Here is a 22,954-nt window from a genome sequence, read left to right on the forward strand (position 1 = left end):
ATCTTCTTTCATGTAACGTTGGGCCCAGTTACCAAGCCAGTGACCCCTACTGTGGTACACATAGGAAGTGGTAAGATACAAATGCCCAACAAATGAAGATGCTATCCAAGTGAACTGAACAGTATCTTCTTTCATGCAACGTTGGGCCCAGTCACCAAGCCAGTGACCCCTACTGTGGTACACATAGGAAGTGGTAAGATACAAATGCCCAACAAATGAAGATGCTATCCAAGTGAACTGAACAGTATTTTCTTTCATGTAACGTTGGGCCAAGTTACCAAGCCAGTGACCCCTACTGGTACACATAGGAAGTGGTAAGATACAAATGCCCATCAAATGAAGATGCTCTCCAAGTTAACTGAACGGTATCTTCTTTCATGTAACGTTGGGCCCAGTTACCAAGCCAGTGACCTCTACTGGTACACATAGGAAGTGGTAAGATACAAATGGCCAACAAATGAAGATGCTCTCCAAGTTAACTGAACGGTATCTTCTTTCATGTAACGTTGGGCCCAGTTACCAAGCCAGTGACCCCTACTGGTACACATAGGAAGTGGTAAGATACAAATGCCCAACAAATGAAGATGCTCTCCAAGTGAACTGAACAGTATCTTCTTTCATGTAACGTTGGGCCCAGTTACCAAGCCAGTGACCCCTACTGTGGTACACATAGGAAGTGGTAAGATACAAATGCCCAACAAATGAAGATGCTATCCAAGTGAACTGAACAGTATCTTCTTTCATGTAACGTTGGGCCCAGTTACCAAGCCAGTGACCCCTACTGTGGTACACATAGGAAGTGGTAAGATACAAATGCCCAACAAATGAAGATGCTCTCCAAGTTAACTGAACAGTATCTTCTTTCATGTAACGTTGGGCCCAGTCACCAAGCAAGTGACCCCTACTGTGGTACACATAGGAAGTGGTAAGATACAAATGCCCAACAAATGAAGATGCTATCCAAGTGAACTGAACGGTATCTTCTTTCATGTAACGTTGGGCCCAGTTACCAAGCCAGTGACCTCTACTGGTACACATAGGAAGTGGTAAGATACAAATGCCCAACAAATGAAGATGCTATCCAAGTGAACTGAACAGTATCTTCTTTCATGTAACGTTGGGCCCAGTTACCAAGCCAGTGACCTCTACTGGTACACAAAGGAAGTGGTAAGATACAAATGCCCAACAAATGAAGATGCTATCCAAGTGAACTGAACAGTATCTTCTTTCATGTAACGTTGGGCCAAGTTACTAAGCCAGTGACCCCTACTGGTACACAAAGGAAGTGGTAAGATACAAATGCCCATCAAATGAAGATGCTCTCCAAGTTAACTGAACGGTATCTTCTTTCATGTAACGTTGGGCCCAGTTACCAAGCCAGTGACCTCTACTGGTACACATAGGAAGTGGTAAGATACAAATGGCCAACAAATGAAGATGCTCTCCAAGTTAACTGAACGGTATCTTCTTTCATGTAACGTTGGGCCAAGTTACCAAGCCAGTGACCCCTACTGGTACACATAGGAAGTGGTAAGATACAAATGCCCAACAAATGAAGATGCTCTCCAAGTTAACTGAACGGTATCTTCTTTCATGTAACGTTGGGCCCAGTTACCAAGCCAGTGACCCCCTACTGGTACACATAGGAAGTGGTAAGATACAAATGCCCAACAAATGAAGATGCTCTCCAAGTTAACTGAACAGTATCTTCTTTCATGTAACGTTGGGCCAAGTTACCAAGCCAGTGACCCCTACTGGTACACATAGGAAGTGCTAAGATACAAATGCCCAACAAATGAACAGTAGAAAAGACCTTTTTATAGTGGCATATGATGTATTTATTGTATCACAATTCACATAAATGCATACAATGTACAGTAACAAAGAATGACAGCTCAAAAGCTGTATGCAAATGATAATCATTCATTTCTGTACAATAACAACAGCCAAAAGTTTCTGCCAAATGAAAACCTCGAGTCATTGCCCACTCTCAGTCCCTGTGACTAAAATCATAAAATACAGTACCTGAAATACATGCACATGTACACTGTTAAAGTAATTTTTTCAAAAGGCAGTCTACACACTCTTAGAAATCAAGGTTTTTGAGCTTCTAAAAAGCCTTTAAAGCGGTTTTAGCCGACACAAATATGCACCCGATGGAGGTTTTTTTGTCAAATGAAAAGCTCCAAATGGTTTTTGAGATTCCACTGATGGATGAATTGTAACCCCTCACACAAAAGTTGTGAAATGTCAGGCTCCCAAAAATAGAGGGGTTTACAGTAGGTTTTCATTTGACTGCAACAATACTTACAATTCTAATAAGCATGGACAATACCTGTCTCAATTTTGTCCATATCTAAATCATAGACACTGGCTCTTCGAAACTATGGCAAGAATTGCATTGCAATTTGTTTTGGAAAGGCGATTCATCAGCAGTCACAGGAGTGTTCTTAGAGTAAATTTAGCATACTCCCCAATTTCTCTGATAAATACGGTAGCAAAAAAGCAATTAGGACGCATCCAATCAGGCAAAAATTGGCAGACATTGTACTAGTAATCATCAAACTTGTTCATATACCAAACATGAAACTGAACTGGACGGATGGGTGGATGGATGTAATAATCAACAAAATATATGTAAACAAAAATAGGACTATCTCCACAACAACGACGAAGATAATAAACACATTGACATATTCTGTGCTAAGACATGTGAGACATCAACTCGCAACCACACTTTATAGGAAGGATAGGAAAGATAGAATGGAGGAATGGTATACATTTCATAACGTTTTTTCTATCCAAATCTTTGTAACGCCCGCATTGTACCTTGCAAACAGTTATATATGTACTTGTACATAACTTTTTTATCTCCCCTGTTCTTTTTACAGGACAGGTGTTAGAAGGAAGGATAAAAATGGACTGAATATTAAAGCTGAGCCCAGCTCAAAGCGTCACAAATTTAATCTAAATCTACTTTTATCTTTGACATTAACTCACACAGGAGGGAAAGAAATGGATAGCACACACAATGCATTACATTTGCAAAAAAATCATAAAAGGCCAATCTGCATAGGAGTTACCTCAAAATACACTGAAGCTGAAATGCTGAAATTCTTTAATATCTCCCATGACCTCTTCCTCCTGAAGGACTCGCAAACAAACGTTGACTTTTGGTATCAATCTAAGACTTAGAAACATAAGTGACCATGGCATTGTGACTGAATCTCAGACAATGAAGACATGGCCCTCAACCGCTCTCTTCCCTGTGATGAAATTGTTATTTAGTCTTTTTCAGTTTCAGTGTATTTTGAGATGTTCCCTCAGTCATGTCCAAGGGGTAGTTTCATGATAAACATAGACAATGCACTGCAACAACCCAATGAACCATTAAATTCCAGTCCACTATAAAAGGAGGCGGAGTACAGTCTGATATTCACTTCTTGATCACCATCATGGTAACAGGTAGAGGGTCTCGCCGTGCATCATCCTTACACATTATACTATTATGCATTAGTTGACTACCAGCAGCAATTCCCTGCCTTCATATGCATTGGAAAATACATTCACTTACTGCAGGCCCACTTATTTTCACAGACCTATATGTTCGCGAAAACAACAAATTCAAATTTTGCTTCCAGAGAATGACTGCATTTTCCACTCACAAAAGGTTCAAATAATAATCGGGCCAAATTTGTTCATGCCCATGAAGTTTGCAACTGTACCCCATTTGCGAAAATATTAGGCTTGCAAAAATGAAGGAGTTTACAGTCTTCTCTTTGTTTTGTTCTGATGACCGGCGACTGCATTCATGGCATGTTCTCATTTTCTCTTTAGAGGACATATAGTATGCACATTAAGTTTTTTCTAGATCCTCCATACATTTCTTCATATAAGATGTCCCGTCATACATGTCAATCACAGCATTTTGCACAAGTTCTACAAATATTTGCGGCCACACCTTCTGCAGTTCTATCCGTTTGCTGTCAACGTGTATCGCCTCGCTTTTCAGTTCTGCGATATACAGCTTGGAAAAGTCATTTTTCATTTTTAGTTCCTGAAACGGGTGAAAAGTAACAATAAGTGATTTATGAAGCCAGATTCATATTTGAAGAAGGGATGAATGCATCAGAAGCCAAGCAGTTGAGACAAAATTGCTTAAACAAGTTATAAATTCATCAATATCTTTGGACATTACTTATGACTGTACTGTATAAAATTTGGCGTTTGCCCCTGTGCTGAGGTCAGCCTCAAAGGCTGCTATTGTAACTTCGTTACTAGCACTTAACGACAGTGACACCAGACTTTATCTGCCCAACTTTGATGTTACATTGGATGCATCATGTTTTTTCAAGCTGAATGAACTGGATGTAGGTTTCATAATTCTTTATACCAACCTGTGACTTTTGTTTGAGGGTTTCTGACGGGACATACACTAATCCAGCTCTGTTGACTGCCTCTGTATTTCCTAGCTTTACATCCGGTGACTTCCTTACATCACTTCCCTGGGCAAGAAATTGCTTTCTCCTGGAGAATAAAAAGGAACATAATACTGGTGATGCTCATTATATAAACTTCCAATGGATGCATCAATAGCCCAAAAATAGCAACACGTGCATTAATGGTCACACGTGCATGTATGCCATTTGAGATCTTGGGTACATTCATTGATACCACAGCCATCCGGACTGATCAGTATGTAATGACAGACGATAATTCAAGAAATGAACCAGAAGAAGTGTTTACCTGGTTTCCCCCAACAAGGAGAGGAGCCTTGACTGTGTAAGTTGAGAGGTAGTGATATGACCCAATGGACCGAAGATCTTCTCTGCATTTGATATATCCGTCAATGTGATCTGAAACAGAAGCACATTTCTATTAAAGCAAAGCAGCTTCCATATTGTTTGTTTTGTGTTAAGGTTTGACAACATTTCACCTACAATGCCCACTGGCTTCCAATGCCTGGCGGCAATACAACCAGGAGTCGCTGTGGCTCCAGTTGCTTGGGCTCTTGAGCTAGTGGTCAAAAGATCCCTGGTTCGAACCCCACAGTCGGTCGTGGGCTTCTAGGCAGGTCCCTTTGCCTCACATGCCTTGATCCACCAAGGTGGACATATATTGGTACCGGCGTAGTTTCTGTGTGTTTTTTTGGGTGAGTCTTTCCCCTGCAATAGATCAGGTTTTGCAATCAATTCGCAACAGCTTCTGTAGTCACTGAGTAAGTCATATGTTTGTCTACAAAAATCTTATTCTTTGCATTCCTGCTGGTGGCTATTTCAAACTCTGTCCCTGGGTGTACTTACATCGACGTTATTAATCTTTTTCAAAGCAAAGTGAGCAAGGCGATAGAGGAGGTACGTTTTCCACAATGAGAACTGAGTGACTGGATTGCCATCGAGTTCAATGAAGATGTTGTCTAACCGTCGCATGCTCGCCAGGGCATTGATCTGATGCAGGTTGTGGATGTTGGTGGCGCTGAAGATCAAAGTCTGGAAAGAAATGTAACGCAGCTAGCTGAGATTAATTCATGAACTGGGGATGTGAGCTGGCCTGACTCAAAGATTTGTATTTCCCAAAGCGGTTCAAGATTAGATTATCCCAGTCAAGGATTGAAAGCTTTTCTAAAACAAAACATCTCTATAACTCCACTGTACTACCAGCCACCAAGAAAAGAACATAACTTACTGTGACACTAGGGAACCTTGCTCTGATCTTGTGGAGTTGTTTTGCAATGATTTCAAAGTCTATGAACTTGAATGCGACAGTGGTGACGGCACCAGCGGCTTGAATGCCCCAGTTCCTGTCTAAAGCCTCTAGAGATCCAGACCCGTACAGATTCAGCGTGTCGTTGTCAAGTTCAGCAAGATGGGTCAGGTTACTACCCGAGGGACTACTTGCCATGTTACTGAAATGGAAGGATAGGAGCTTATCAAAATGCTACTTCAATAGCAAAAGAGAAAACTTGTTATCATGCCAGAAAGACTGTTCACTTTAGACAGTATTTTTCGGACATATTGAACAGACCCACCACCTCAGGGTTCATTTAGTTAAAGCCATGACAGAAACAAGTCCATCCCTCATCTGATGCTTATAGTATTTGCTGACTAAGTGCATTCAACTGCAGAGATATAGTTTCCTTCTCCTTAGCATTCACTTTACTTTACATATCCCTTCCTGATACTAGACAGTTTTCAAGAAACTACATTATGGGGATGCACAAATTTACCTGCCTATGACTTAAACGACCAGAGACTGTCTGTCATTCTCATCCCAGTACGAAACTCACCAAGCACATTATATCAACAAGGTTGCATGTTAAAAATCTCACATTATTCAAATGTTACGAAAAATCTTGTGGTTTGTTATGAACTGGGTGTGCAGAAAACAGTAACTTTACAATATGTGTGCTGAAAAAGGAGTCCTGTATTTAAGTCTACGAAGATGAGGAAGAAAAACTGAAGGATGAAGTCTCTTGGCATCTCGATTGATTGCATCTATCGTGAAACTAGGCCTACATGAATCGACAGAATCGGGCCAACATTTTTAAAGTTCCTGCCTACTTTCAGCAATCAATCCAACAGGGAATTCCAGCTCCCAAGTAAATGGGATGATTTTGATTTTAACTACAGGCATCAGGATTTGAAGCAGTATTTGAATTAGTCAGCTAGACAGGAGTAGACCACCTCAAGGGTAGATCAAAGAATGGATCTCACGACCTAACGGTGCAAGCAGTTGCAATAGATTGCCAGTCAAATCTAGCATAGGCCTATTAATGTTTGAACAAGATTGCGTTCTTTTCAGTTTACAAATCTGCCTGGGGAGGTTTCCCAGGTCTCTCCTGATCAAAACTGTTAATGACATACATGTACACTACCGATATGCAATAAGTTGTGTACCTTGGTATGCTATGTCATAAGTTGGGTACTATTGGAATCACTGCGTTTGATGTCGATTGCAGGTGGCTTCAATCACCAATAATTGTTGCAAGCACCTCCTATGACCACTACCACAAGCAATTTTTGTTGCATGCTTTCATGATTGCAGGTCCTTTACGAGGCACTTTCAGCAACAATAAGATAAAAATACTTTTCATATTCGTATCTTGAACAGGGATAAATTACCAACACCACAAACATGTCACAGACACCATGGTTATGCGAATGAAACTTGTCAATTTCAGAAGTGCAGTAATCAATTTAGTGATATTATTGTATACACTGGGTTAGGAGGATGAAAATGTTGTCAAATAAATGGCTCAATTTCAATTTAGGATAGTTTACCCAGTGTTTTCGAAGGCGGCAGTTAGAAGTCCCCTGGAATAAAATGTTGGTTTATTTACCCCATATCAATCATTATGGTGTAAACAGGAGTAAAAATTGTTGGTTTAAGTAAACTCCTACACTGCCTGCACAATCATGATATTCTTTATGTATTCCTCGGAGATGATCAGTAATGAGCGGGTTAATAATACCCATAGTCAGCATGTCACACATTAACATATAGAGAGAAAAGGTTACATTTATGAAAAATGAGGAATCTTAGGACAGTGTACAGGATGGCCCAGAATTATTTTCCTTGGGACAATAGAATTCTATCTACTGTGTACCCATTGTGCGAGGGGAAATAATTCTGGGTCACCCTGTATAGCATAAAAAACAAAATAACATAAGAATGATCAAAGGTTTATTTGAAAAGTATTGAACCCATTAAATTTTATGGAGGAATTATAAATTAATGCCAGATAGACAAACTTGCACCCTCAATACGTAAGAAGGGTAGCCGGTATTAGAATTTTTAAAGACTGGGGTTTGCATGCTTAGAATTTATCAAGATTATCTGAAATGGGGGCACTTGTCCATATTTGTCACCTACGTTGATTTCACTTCATATTGTACTTGTATTGGTAACTTTTTGGAAAGAGAATTCCTCCTGCAAGCGGATAAAGATACTTAAATACAAAAGCATTATATTGGATTGCCCCTACCCCCTCCCCCCTCATACCTGCTCTTACCTGGCTGTACGTCTAATGCCTTGGTACCCTCCATCTTTGCCTTGGTGCCTCTGTTATCTTCTTTCTAACCAAACCTTTTCTTCATTTATTTCCATTTGAAATGTGCAAAACTAGCAAAAGTGCTCTCTTTAATGTCTTTTCGACAAAAACTGCTTGGCCTTTGGTCCCCTTTGAAAAGTGCGATCTTAACCAAAAACAAACTCACCTCAGAATAATAGGTTCTTTCTCCATCTTTGAGTCATCAGGACGAACCTGGTGCCGCGCTGACCGGGGGCGATTCGAGGACGGTATTGCCTCACTCTGTGACTGGAGACTGTGAGCACTGGTTGGCCGGCTATGGCGACCACTACTGTAACACGAAGGAGAAAAATCTGATACAGGGTGTTTCATTAACAGTTATTTTTCAAACTCAATACACTGCATATTGCAGCAAACAGGAATGGAAGAGCTCTTTCATCAAAAATAACACAAATACTCTTGAATCATTCCATTGATTAAGTTTTACTGCAGCTGATTTTTCCACTTGCTCTCAGGATCAAATTATTCCAAATACTACCTCTTCCTCTAATGTCATGTAGGTGTCTTGATAACTAAGGATAAGCAATAATAACTGAAACATTTCGGGTAGGCTGACACTTACCGCGGCCTGAAGCCATTCACACAAATGCTCCGACCTCCAGAGAATGTTGTCACAGGCAAAATCTTATAACCATTTTGCATATATTTCGTATATTTAAGTTTAGCCTGCATTGTGGCAGTGAGGTAGGTCACAAGTAGTTATCCATTTTAGCACACAACAATCAAACAATTGAAGTTTCACAGGTTATAAGTCCGTTTGTCACACATTTTCGCCAAGATTTCGGTTCAGAAAAAGTCAAGAAAGGCTACTGATAATTCAAAGCTTTTCCAGAATCAGGATGCATTGTCCAAATTCTCATAGAGACTTCATCAAGGATGTTGTTTTTAACATTCTGAATACATGTAAAACTTATAAAATCAAGAAATCTGTGTTCCTGAATATTCATCTCAGCCAAATCTACCGATATTCCTCTTGCTCTCACATTAACATGACCCTAGTCACACGAAGTCCACGAAAATAACTAGCAACAAATTATCGTTTAGTATGTATGACATTGCTACATGTAAGGGGGTTGGTCTGGGCTCATTCATATGGACAGCAGTCAAGCATGGAAAATTCATTACTTGGTCATCTGGAATAATGAACCAGTTGTCCTTTGCTAACAATCAAGTATCGGATATGAATAATAAATTCTCTTTGATCACAAATGATAGTAATAGAATTTAAAGGTGGAGTAGCATGAGCTATTTACTTTAAACGCCATCGATAAAGTGAACAGGTACTAGCTAAAGTTTCTGTTATACAGAGTAGTTGTGATACATCAGAAAATGTACATCAACATTCTACCAACAGTGCAACTCCTTCATGCATATCCACTGTGCAATCTGTGCAGGAATGGCTTCTGTAAATCAAGACAGCTAATCTAAAATCAAGCTACTCAACCTTTAACAAATTTGAAAGATGTCAATTCCTGATCTTTTTTTCAGATGGAGTCAAGTGACAGAGGCATTGGAAGTGAATTTTGAGGTTCAATACCTTCTGATAGATATAACTGGATTTATTTGTCCATCCTGACAGTACAGTTTGAACAAATTTTGACAAATATTAATGAGGAGTCATTTTGCATTGACCAATCCGATGGAACATGCTTCTGCAATTGGTGATATCATAATGGTGTATGATTGTTACCCAACCTATTTGTAGCCTTTGGACATAATATGTGTCAGTGATAGCTTTGGGATCAACTCCTCACTAAACACAGCCTGTGCAGGGTTGCGTATCACAGAAAAGGCTTTGTCAGTTATCAAAATAAGGACATCATGAAATTGATTCAGAGTAAGTGACAATGCCAATTACTCTGGTTCCCGTTTTGTTCTTCTGTGCCACCAAATTGTGGGGAGAAGCTCTTGTTTTCGAAAACCGTTCCAGTGTTGGTTGAAGCAATGTTGTTTGCATAATGCCGCAGTCATGATGCAAACCCTAGTGCAGCGTTAAGACCTTCTGGCACTACGACGGAAACTACTGTTCTTGGGTAAACAAAGAACGGGGTTATAAATACGCCCTGGGAGATATGGAAAGAGTCATTACCTGAGCGAGTCAATGTCATCATTGTCCATCCGCTCCAGTGTAGAATTTGAAACGGTCGCGACATGGTTGGCGTATATCTCAGGCATCTTGACTAAGTTATTCGTCCGTGACATCAAATGCGTCGTGTTCACCTCCCATTGTCTCTTGGCATTATTGATAGCAATCCGGCGCTTTTCCTGAAATGTCAAACATATTTTATTTCAGTCACAGCTTTTCATGACTCACTTGAATCCAATAACAAAGATTCTTGTCACTTTGAGTGTCATGTGCTTAGTTTTGCTGTGATGGGTCACTCATACATGACATGCGGTGCTACTACACCAATCCTCGATGGCAAAGAATGTTGTTACATTAGTGCGACACTGCCAATGCACATGTAAAATTTACACCATGTCACACTGCTTTAAGACATGGTAGAGCGCAAAGCTGCTTCATTGACGGAACATCCCCATTTTACCATCCGAAGCCGAGTATTCGAGGTCCAATATTGCACTGATGATGTCATTGGCATACCAAGATATAGGTTGTTGACAGAGGGAAAACATTCATCTCTTGTTCTCACCTTGATGACAGCAGCCTTATTCGTCTCCCTTTTCTTCTCATCCTCCTTCCTGGCCATCACAATCGCTATTCGTCGCTCCTCCTCCTGGAAAGACAATCAATGGACAAAGGGTGAGAAACGCAATTGTAATGTTGCAAAGGAGAGAACCTTTTTAACACAGAAAGTGTTATTCAGTACTTGTCATTGGCAGTAGAGGTTGCCTTTTAGCTTTACAATCGCTTAAATGACCTCGCACAAATTTATTTCCTTCGACGGGCACACTCCGTGAATTAGATGTTAACCTGTGATTCCTTGTCACTGGTGCCATTACCAGGGAAAGAAAAAGATGATAGATTCTTCCTCCCAGGGCAAAGACAGCGACTAAATGGGCCATAACCAAAATATAACTCTCCGCACTCTTGACACAAGACTCTCAAGAACGAATGGCGGAATGCAGAACAAGAAGGATAGATTATTTTAGACTTACATGCTTGAATATCAATGATTGGAAATGACTCAAATTATAGCGGATAACTGGTCTAATTCTAAGACACATTTCACTAATATCCGTCGATTCTTTGCTACATTTCTTCCCATCCATTTATTAAAGAATAAGAAAACAAAAAGATTCCAAGCAACTCGAAAACAATTAGTGAAATCTTTTGCAGACAAAATGTTTCGGCAGCCGTAGGGACTCGACAGCATTCGATTCCCATGCCAGACATATCAGGTTCTAAGCAAACAGCTCTCACTTTATGTATTATTTATAAGGAAGCCAGTTTTGCCTGACCGAAAAAGTTCTTTATCCAATGGCCAACAAAAAGACCCCCCCTGGGTTGACTTTGAAAGCAGTCGAAGAGAACTAACAGCATGTTTTTGAAAATTTCCCTTTTCAAGACGAACATGACAAAGACTATAGAACTCAATCTTAAATACATGTACCATATAAAGAAAACTTTCGAATGATCAGATCAGTTATATTTGTAAGGATGAACACTCAGTCAAGAGGGAGATCAGTGGCATATATTGATTAGAGCGCCAGGCTCTTAATCTAGAGGTTGCTGGTTCCACCCTCGAAAGGATCACAGCTGCTTCATCTCTATGTTCTTGGGCAAGACAACTAACCCGACATTGCCTCCTGCCACCCAGGATTATAAACAGAGGCTTGCCAACGGACTTTATTTGCCATGGACCAGTATATTTTTTTTGTATCCGGTTGGGTATGCTGATGAATAACATGGTGTGTGCATGCGTAACCTGATACAAAATCTAGAAATTTTGTTCCAGTTTTTGTCAAACGTGGCTCTCATTCAAAGTCCTCGAATGAATATTTCATTGACAGATCACAAAAACACTCAGTAAATTCTTTTCATAAGTCATGACTGTTCACTTCTCACCAAAAGTTGTTTGATAATGATGTACTTTGGGTCTGCACAATCATGTTACCACAAATATTTTACAGTTGACCAATTCTGTCAAATACTCCATTCTTATCATTTTGCATATCCTGACGACTAGCCTTTAAGTGATATCAAACACAGATCATTGCTTGCTCATCCATTGGGTGATATGAATAAAGACTAGCAAATGCTTTTATCTAAATCTCCATGTACATTTACACTAGGCCTTCCTGTACAAAACCAGAGTAAAAGCATTTGCTAGTCTTTATTCATATCACCCATTGATAATACCGAAATTGGATAATACCTAGGCTTAAATAATAACTTGAAAAATAAAAAAGACCATGTCTGTTTGTCAATACATGTACTTTATGACTTTCCTATGGCAATAGAGATTGTCAACCCCCATTGTGCTAAACACTAGGCCTTATACAGTAAGTCCACAGAATGCATCTTCCATGCTTTTGAAGTATTGAGCATTTGACTTTTTTTTATCAGAATTTCAATATTCCTGACATGTAATGCCATTCTTTTCTTATCTTCTGCCAAATGAAAGTGAAAATTTGTATCCTCATACATGTACCTCTACTGGGCTTCTAGCACTCAAAGGCCTACACAACACATGCTTCAAGTGAGGGCGAAGGCCGGGGTCTATCTTCGATTGACTTCATCTCTATGGTTTGCGATACAGGGCATATATTCTGATGACAGGTTACAAGGTACTTTCATCAGGTGCAACAAAGGGGCAAACTTATCTTTCATTTCATGACAGTTATCTCAGCATTAGGGCGAGGTTATACCATCATACACTGATACTGCCAATATCTTTACTAAAACGAACACTTTGATTGAAGAATTTCATACCTGACACACTGCTGTACACTGACTGCATCGCAACACCGGGGCTAACGTGCGGTGACGTCTGTCAATCATATCACGAAACGTCCACATGAATAATAAGCTTTTTTATTCCCCAACAAATTAAATTGTTTGGCAATGTTAAATTATCTCTCCAAAATGTCAAAGGGTTCTCAATTCCAAAATAACTGTTCCTTGAAAATTAACTTTGTAATCTATTCCACTTAGGCTCCTCAAATTTCCAATACCAACACATAAGCCCAGTGAGCAAAGAATCCATCTCAGTATTATCTCAATCGCTGCTTTAAAATTTGACATGCACATGCAATGGAAGAATAACAGTCTTGCACGGCCACAATCGGATAAGAAAATCCACTATAAAAACAGAAGAATAACAGTGTTGCATAGCCGCGATCCTGATAAGAAATCCACTATGTAAAGTAGAATTAATCCAAGACAGGAGATTCGAACAGCAATGCGCTGCCGCACCAGATTTGTAAACGCGTGCCACTAATTGAACCGAGAAGAAATGTTTTGAAAAAGATGTGAACATGCTATAAGGATTGCATGACATTTGCAAGTCAGATTTAAAAGGTTTGGACACATTATCATACATTGTTGTATGGAGAGAATGATTAATAGTTTGACCCTGTCATTGATAATCCAACTGGTCAGAATATATTGAAAACATTTTGAATTGATCTGACAATCTAAGTAAATCCTTTATAATTCCCCTTTATCTCATTTTTAATACCATATACTTGGGTATGGCTTATCCCAGACATAATAAATATCTCCTGGTTGGTTGGGCAATCACTTTAGTGGTCTGTGCTTATCTTCACCCGAGGCTTTTACTAATATTCCATTCTATAAATCACACAAAGAATGGGAAAGAAATTGAATTAATTCTGTCACCCAGGGGAACATCACAGGACCTTTGATCTCCTGATTGGATGGTCTACATAAACATGCCCTACATCAAGAACTGATAGTGATAGTGAGTCTTTATACATTCTTGTCTACATGTATGGTCCAAAACCTTGGCGATCCGTTGACAGGCCTTTAAAAAGCCTATCACGTATAGAGAGGAAGCCACTGATATGTTTTCAACACTGTCCACCACCAAACTTGTCAATTTTCAATCACTCATAAATTATAAGACGTCACCAAAACATATGGGCACATGGTTTGGACGCCTGAATTGAAGCTCTAAATCCACTCATATACTCGGCGTTAAAATATGCGAGGGGCTCAAAAGCCAATACGTCTGGCGAACAAAATGGAAGGTGAATAGCTTGATAGTGCCGCCACACAAACAAGGAAGTTCAGACCGAGGTCAATGTGACAAAGCTGGATCAAAAATTTGGAAATCCTGGGATTAAATATATTTGAAAATATTTTGAGCTGTAGACAAGTCTGATTTATTTCATCAATTTTTTATTGCCTTGAGAATAATAAAGAACACCCCAAGTACAAAGGGCTGACGAAGAGTGCACTGAACTGTAATGATTGACCATATTAAATTGTGGTACAATATATCATCTGAAACCATCAATCCTCAACCACAGTCGCCATCTGTATGTGAAGTACGTAACTGTTTCAGTAGGTAAGACGACTGGATGCACAAACTCTCTGTGCGACAATGACTTGTAACTAGAATTCCGAAATTTGCTGGTAGCAAATTTGATAGTCCCCAGGTAGTCGTCATGTCAACAGAGTAGAAAGCGAGAACATTTTGCGCCGTCGTATTCCGATTTGACTGGTTAGTGGTGAAATCTGCTTTTACTTTTGCAAATTAATTAACTAGTTCTAACGTTGTCTGAATTAAAGATGCTTTCCCAATGCTTGACTGGTCTGGCAAGAGACATTGCCAGGAAAATGTGACGTCATTTCGGCCATTCTTCTTACCGCACGCCCTCCCTCTCCGTAAAACCTCCTGACATGGTGTGAAGTGGGAGGGCGCACAATGGGAACCACACTGCCGCGATGTTAATAGTTTCTATTTATAGAATTCAGCGGCAGAGATTTTAAGCACGGAAAAAGTAGATTAACTCGGCTAATCTCAATGGATTTTACCCAGGAATGTTTTCAAGGCGAGAGAAACATCTGATTTAAGTACTGCGCTTATTAGATTTCATGTTCATGCCGAAGATTGGCCTAAAACTTGGACGAAAAGAGTGCATTATCGAGTGTTGGAGAGGTCACGTGATTGTACGAGAAACCTGAGCGAAAACAATACTGACTCCAACTCCCAGAGGGAGGAGCTGGAGTCATAAAAACGCATCTAAAGCATCGAAATATTCTGAGTTTTGAAAAATCGTTTTGCGATAGTCCATGAATCGAATTGGGTTTCTTTATAAATACCTCCATCGAATCCTCCCATCGCTCGACCAACTCCTGAGAATAATGACGTCATTATGACGGGGCGTAGCTTATGCTAATGTTTTCAGCGTCTCGCCTCTGCGCATGTCACAGCGCATGTCAGATTGAATCGCAGCTTCGGCATGTTGGGAGAAGACGATCAGACGACACCTCAGCAAAAAATGCTTCAAAAGTATCGAAATACTCAGGATTTTTTTAATACTTTTGCGATAGTCCATAGATGGAATTGGGTTTGGTGGTGTAAGGGTGATTGATTTCTGGTTTATTTAGCCGTTTTGCTGGACTACCGCAATAAATGTATTGGAGGAAGAAAATAACAGTTTCGAGAATTCCAGTGATATCAATATAGTCCCCAGACGGGATCTGGGGCCTATAATAATCGTGTCATCCAAAATAACCAATATCGTAAAGTCAACAGGACATCGTGATAACATACTCATCGCTGAGTCAGACCTGCTGGCTGAAGACAAAGGGCCGAGATAGTTTTTGACAAAGCAAATTCAAGAGTTGTGCGTTTGGTGGGAAAGTTTGACTATATTTCCCCTGTGCTGGTTCACCTGCACTGGCTACCAGTCAAGCTCAGGATCCAGTACAAGATTCTGCTCTTGGTGTTCAAGTGCATGACTGGGGAGGCTCCAGGATATCTCAGATCCATGATTCAGTTAAGAAGGATCGATCGCCAAAGCTTTAGATCAGGATCTGCGATGTTCCTTGAGGTTCCTCGGTTCAAGTGTCAGATTCTTGGAGGTCGTTCCTTTGCGGCAGCTGCTCCAAAACTGTGGAACCAGCTGCCGCAAAAGCTCCGTAACATTGATTCCCTCCAGACTTTCAAGTCCCTCCTAAAGGCCCACCTTTTTACAGTTGCCTTATGGGAAAAAAGCACTCCAGAATACCCACTCGCTGAGTAATTGGAGCGCTCTACAAATGCCAACATTGATTGATTATTGCTGCTCACCGTAATGCGTTTCATATCGAGCTGCCTGAGTTGAGACATGTGTCTAAGGAGGACTTGTTTGTAGTACTGATCCTGGGCAAATGGATTTCCATCCAATGAGATCTCGGACAGGCTGGATGAGTCCCCGAGACAGCAGATATCCTCCCAGCTGGAAACACAAACAGTTCATCAGTCGACGATATTATCACTACAGTAGAACCTCTCTATTAAGGACACCCTCGGGACTGACAAGTGCTGTCCATAATAGAGAGGTGTACTGATTAGAGAGGTCAAATTGAATGGAAACAACCAATTTGGGACCAAACCTAGTGTCCTTAATTGAGAGGTTGTCCTTAACAGAGAGATGTCCGCTAAGGGAGGCTCCACTGTATTTGTGCTGGTAACATTCTACACACGTACACTTATAACTCTTTTAGAATTTGGGCTGTCTTGAGAAAATGAAATACTCTCCAGAGATACGTCACTTCAGTGGCTGATGTTAAGTTTTAAAACTTTCGGGCAAAATCTCACAGCACAAAGCACTTGCAACCTAAAACATGGTCTGATTATCGGTACTTACCATGTTATTTCATTAAAACTGAGAAATAGTCTCTGGAGGCTTGCCAAGCTATCAATGTCACTCTGAAAGGACAAAGTAAATTCTTATTTACACCTTTTTTTCTTCAAATCTGAGTAGGACTGGAATAGGGCAAACAGCTCTGGTTTACTAAAACTGGTTATCCACCGAGCACCTATGAGAACTTTACGATTGTTGTCATAAACATGAAACTTATCACAAGGGACCATCATATAATCCAGTGGTTTTAAATGAACTCACCTAACCTAGTCTTGAAAAAAGATCAATTTGTCACGCATAGTTCGGATACAAAACATGGATATTTTGTCCCTTAGTTTTTTGCTGATCATGGACAGTGCTGAGTCCTCGAAAGAGTATTGAGGGGTTACAGTTAACTCTGCTCTACTTACAATTGTCCGAATTTTATTTCTCCTGAGATTTAACTCGGCCAGGGAATCCATACCGGTTAGGTTATCGACATGTTGGATCTCATTCCCGGCGAGGTTCAACACCCGTAGTTCAGTAAGGTGACTCAGATTCCTTATTTCCTTTATCTGTAAATATGATATGGCGGAGAAAGTCAGATCAAATCATTCTTCATCACAACCGAGCACCATTGACAAATTATTCCAAATCATTCATGGCATGTTCTATTTTTGCTAAAGAAGTGCATTGTGATGCGATAAAACAGATTTGTTTACAACAGAAAACCGGCATTTGCAATATCGTCTGCCTTCTTTTCTCAAAAATCACATCTGTCGGCCATTTTATTCCGAAGTCACCAGCTCTAAAGATTGCTCCCTTTGGAATGGCGCGCCATGGCGCAAAATGAGACGCCAGAACGAAAAAGAATGCATAGGTGCTTGCTCATGCAACATTGCGCTAGTAATCGGACACACTCAAAATAACAAATGGTCGATCTTTATCAAGAATTTGTTCACTACTCAGTGGGAAATTTAAGTTTTGAAAATTACCTGATTTCCATGCAGATCTAGCACATCCAGCTTCATCAGTGTTGTCAAATTTTCTATTTTCTTTATTCTGAAACACAGGAATAATCAAAGTCTGATAGCAGAAGTGATGACTCTAAGACTGTGCTCTTTAAAGGAAGCTGACAGAGTAACAAGACAAATGGAAAATGGGGGTGGATAAAGTAATTGTGCAAAAGAATACCTATTCTTCCCTAACATGAGTACCCTGAGTGACTTGAGGGTATTTAATCCTGATATTTCCTCAATCTGGTTGTCGTACAAGTCAAGGAATATGAGCCGTTTGATTCCATTCAGGTGCTGGATCCTTGTGATGAAATTGTGCTGGTAGTTCAGCAACCGTAGCTGATCCTCCCCTTCTAAGATAGGACACACAGTCAACCGCCGTCTGAAAGTGACGAAATTACACTGATTATTATAACAGGCTCTCATACAACAAATTAAAGTTCAGGACACAGAAATCATCTCAAAAAGTTAAGAATAGAACACAGAACCTTGAGCGCATAGAACCAGTCCTGATTCTGATTTAAAGCCATTACGCTGTCCACATATCTGTTGATCTGTGAGTTTGTACTTCGACTGCTGAATAATGTTGAAATCTGATCACAGTAATTCAACAACCAAATGTCTCAGGTTGTCAGCTACAGCAGAGGCACTTATACCACATGATCGTCTGCTCCGGAGCCGATGGTGTACCTGTCTAAGTTGAGTCTGTCTGGGTTGGAGTTTCTCTCTTCAGCTGTTCTGTAGACTATAGGAATTCCGGGGGCAGAGGGACTCTCAGCAAAGATCACCCGGTCACCTGAAAAGGAAAATCAGTGATAACAATCCACACAACTTAGTAAATTTTCAATGAATTCAGCACAGGAAAATAACACCTGATATACAAGAAACATTAGATGCCGATCTTTTTCTCAAGTGAGATTGTGTAGAACATCACTGCAACGGCACCGGAATTCAGGTGCGTCTCAGATCTTCGCTTGTTGGGCCAGGGCCATGATTCCCTTCAGCAAGCCTAACTCCCTCTGAAAGCACATCTCACCTGGTAAAAATGCTGGAGCTTTGTTGTTGCCTCTGGGTGACATCTGAGCACTCCGCGTATGCCGAGCTGAGCTGTCATCGCCATTCTCCATGAAGTCATGGGCATGTGCAGTGGCGGGTACAACTTGGCGCTTAACATAACTGTTGGATTTCTGGTTGGTACTTTTATCTGGTGCAGCTAAAAAGGAGTAAGATATCGAAATGAATTTCCATATTTTCAATCTGGACTCAATTTTCAAATTTGACCTTCTAATCACAACACTGAAATCAGTGTTTAATTTGCAATCAAGACTCAATGTCAAACATTTCACATCAAGAATAAATGCACATCACTGTAATGCCACCCTGATAGTGATGACTGAACTTTTCTTGTAAAGTATTCTGGACACATAACCATTCTGAACTGAGCTTTGCTCCTATCTCCAAGGACAACAAACGTAAGCCAGAAGTAACACACATACACAGCATGGCATTGGAACATGCTGCAGCAAGGATCTCTTTATGACTATTGAAAGTAGTGGACATGGAGGACAATCCAAAGCAGAATAAAAAATACTGGGCAATTTGTTTCATCACTTACCAGGTGTGATATGCAAGTCATTTGGAGAGGTGTACCTCCTCAACATATGATGGTTGCCGATCAGTTCATTGGACAGAAGGCCACCAGTCGAGTCTCTCCTGCCATCAGCTGATCCCTAAAAATCATACAAAATTCTATGTTGTTGAATTCAGACTGATGAACAGGAGTTCCATTTCATTTTTCTCATCCCGGTAAAAAAATCTCTATATGATTACACTTCATGTACTATATGTAGTCACAGTGACAGTAGTGTAGGTATATCCAAGGTCTTGAAGGACTGCTGGGGATGGGGGATGTCTACCACTGACCCAACCACTTGAAAGGGTAGGGGTGACACATCTATTATCATTATCTATCTTTTTTCAGTTTCACATCATTCTCACACTAAACAGCTGAGGGGGGGGGGGGTAGTATAGATTATGAGTATTTTATTAATGTTACTGCAACAGCTAGTGAAAAACACTGGTGGCCTGTCGGGACTAACAGTCTACATCACACAAGGTGCATGGACAAGGGTAAGGAACATTACAATAATTACAATGTTGGGTACAAGCACAAGCAGCAGGGTATCATTACAAAAGTTACACTGTCAAGTTAGTGATTATTTTTGTTATAAAACGTATCATATTCACTGAACTAGGCCTCATTATCAAATATGAAGGGGATGAATTGTTCACAATTAATGACCGAGGTGTATTACCCGAAAACTACATGTAAGTCACCTTATGATATTTGTCACTGTTCAGAAAGGATTCTTTACACTCTGTCACGGGACATGACATCATGGGGAACTAGGACAGTTGTCAAGGGGACACTTATTGACGATAATTTCGAACAGCAATCTGTCCGGGAATCCCCACTCGATGATATCAAGTTAGGGAATCTCAGACAAGCAAAGCCAAAAATGTGCAAACAACAATTGACTATTTTCAAAACCATGCAATGAAACAGATTTCAAGCACAACCTGCAGCAAAGCAAAATGTTGAAATTAGGATTAAAATGTGCAATAAAAACACTAACAACAGTCAATGGTCTCAGAACAGTAAAATGTAAAACAAGCCACTTTCTTGTGAGGCAGGCAACCCATATCCCACAAAAAAAAAGGAATCATTAAATGGTTTTTAAAAAAAAATCTCCACGGACTTCGTCAAAAAAGGTGTTTCTTTGATGACAGATCAATTTTTTTTACTGTTCTGATAGGCATGAAAGGTGACACAGCAAGTAACAAGCTGAAATAATGATTGCATTGTGCGGACAATAACTTGGTGCTTCCATGTAGTCTGGTTACCTGCTTGTTGGTTGAGGCTCGCTCAGTTACAGCCGTGCCTGATGCTTGCAAACTAAAATTTGGCCCAAATATCTGACTCTGAAATTAAACCAGGATATTGCACTCTTTCTTTGCTGAAGTATTAGCAGCATCACTCTCGAAAACTGAACAATCATGACTAGCCCTTTTGATCCTTCTGTGAAAGTTATTCAACAACCTAAAAAGCCAATGTACAGGGTTTCTTCCAGAGGAGAGATGCTCTCCCAACAATTTCATGAATTTACAAAGCCATAACGAATAGACTAGCTTAAGTATTGATTGATTATTGTATCCATACCACTGAACTGTGAAAAGCACAGAAGAAATACACAATGAGATTAATTAGTCCAAGTGTGAACAACAACCTTCAGTATTGCTGCTGTATTTAAGTCCACTTTATCGTTACCTTGATCGTTACCAATGTATTGTTTTACAATTACACGGATGAATAAAGTTTCATATTTCATACTTTGCTGAGGTGGAACCTCCCTTGGGGGACACCTCAGCCAGGAAAACAACCTCTAATAAAAGGACATTGCCAAGAAACATGCTTCTGTTTTTGAAACAGGATACAGGTGACGGACAACAACGACTGACACTGCGGTGTATTGTAATAGACTCCCCTGTGGAAGCTTAAGGTGAGCCAACAAGCAAAGGCAAAAGCTAAACGAAACGATAAAATGGGAGTGTCCCCATCTCCTCACAAAAAAAGAAGAAGTATCTCGACCATTATTCTTGCCCTGGCCTGGCTTCTCCATCATTCACTCAGTCATATCCACTCCAGTGTCCACTGTCCGATTGATCGCGATATAACGCCAACACCAACGGTATTCTCATTGATCTCATATCGTACCAGCCAAGTTGAAAAGATAGATACCTACCCTCTACATGAACTAAATGCACTGTAATGCATTAGGTCCTGGCTATATTACATACACATTGCATACATCATGTACTGTCAGTCCTGTCATCAGACCAAAAATGCTCACCTCTTTTGGAGTGACTGTCTGCCTTGTGATATTACGAGCTTTGCTGTAGTGATACATACTCATCTTGCTGATTTATGTCATCTCTCACAATAATATATAACAGACTGACAATTATATTTTTCAAACGCATGTAATGATGGAGCAAAACTTTTAAGAAATACAGAATCAAAACAAAATCACTGGGCATCCGCGATTTGTTACATCCTCAATGTACACATCGAGGGATGTCGGAGGGATGTTGAGTTCTTTCTAGTACTTACAGGTGACGCCACCATTAGTTCATAACGCGGGAAATACGAATGCGCACGCGAGGCCAAAGGTAGGATTTGTTACTTTTAGAGAAGGGGGTCCAGGGTTTTTTTTCAGCGGTCCGCGAAAAAAGGGGGGCCCGGGTCTGTTGGGCCCCCTGGATCCGCCCCTGAGTCCTTGGCATGGGGGGGGGGGATCATAGGGATTCATACAGGTAATAAACCATCCAATGGGAACCCAAGTTACTGTATGTGATCATCTGAGGGATATGGATTTATACCGGTGATAAACTATTCATTGAGAACCCAAGCTAATGTAAATGTGGTCATCTGAGGGATGAATTAATATTGGAGATAAACCAGAGTTAGCATGAACCCATTAATCCTCTGAAATAATTTGCGATCACATTGAATGGTTTATCTTCAGTAGGACTCCATATCCATCGGGTCATCACAGAGTTCCCATTGAATGGTTTATCACCAGTATGAATCCATATCCATCTGATGATCACACTAAATTGATTGAATGGTTTATCTCCAGCATGAATCCATATCCCTCATGACCACATTAACTTGAGTTCTCATTGAATGGTTTATCACCACTATGCATCCTTTTCAACAGAAGCCTGTTAATGAATGAACAACTCTGTGGTTGGGAGTCCATTCGAAAGCGTCTGCTTTACAGCTTTATGACTCATACGCAGTAGTGCGCTAGATAGTACAATTAACAATATAGGTGGCAGCACCTGACGGTGGCGCTTGACATACCAGCCCAAGGCTGCGCAACGCCGAAACACTGGAACGAGTTTGGGACCAATTAAACCATCTAATAGATACTATATTATCCATTTGTTATGTTTTCATAAAATTTAAGACACTGGAATTTATCTATTGCCGCCACCTTGGATGTCAGCATCCTGAGATTCAGGG

The 22,954-nt window shown here is 40.3% G+C and overlaps 1 protein-coding gene across 2 annotated transcripts; it reads right to left on the reverse strand.

Moving 5' to 3' along the window:
• Window positions 1-1,820: 1,820 nt before the first annotated feature.
• Window positions 1,821-21,966, reverse strand: LOC135482597 (leucine-rich repeat-containing protein 49-like). 2 transcript variants are annotated; one of them, XM_064762771.1, is made up of 18 exons: window positions 21,777-21,966; window positions 20,770-20,847; window positions 19,481-19,595; window positions 18,902-19,078; window positions 18,556-18,661; window positions 18,044-18,247; window positions 17,845-17,911; window positions 17,281-17,424; window positions 16,874-16,935; window positions 16,315-16,462; window positions 10,741-10,824; window positions 10,179-10,354; window positions 8,217-8,360; window positions 5,686-5,905; window positions 5,304-5,489; window positions 4,747-4,856; window positions 4,398-4,527; window positions 1,821-4,057 (listed from the first exon to the last, which is right to left on the reverse strand). In XM_064762771.1, exons 1-18 carry the CDS (start codon window positions 21,837-21,839, stop codon window positions 3,857-3,859), a joined length of 2,415 nt encoding a protein of 804 aa, XP_064618841.1. In that variant the 5' UTR covers window positions 21,840-21,966; the 3' UTR covers window positions 1,821-3,856. The 2 variants fall into 2 exon arrangements, with proteins under 2 accessions (XP_064618841.1, XP_064618842.1); XM_064762772.1 differs by lacking the exon at window positions 20,770-20,847.
• Between the last annotated feature and the right edge of the window lie 988 nt (window positions 21,967-22,954).

The sequence above is a fragment of the Lineus longissimus genome, chromosome 2 (genome assembly GCF_910592395.1).
Source record: "Lineus longissimus chromosome 2, tnLinLong1.2, whole genome shotgun sequence".
In the NCBI taxonomy this organism is placed as follows: domain Eukaryota; kingdom Metazoa; phylum Nemertea; class Pilidiophora; order Heteronemertea; family Lineidae; genus Lineus; species Lineus longissimus.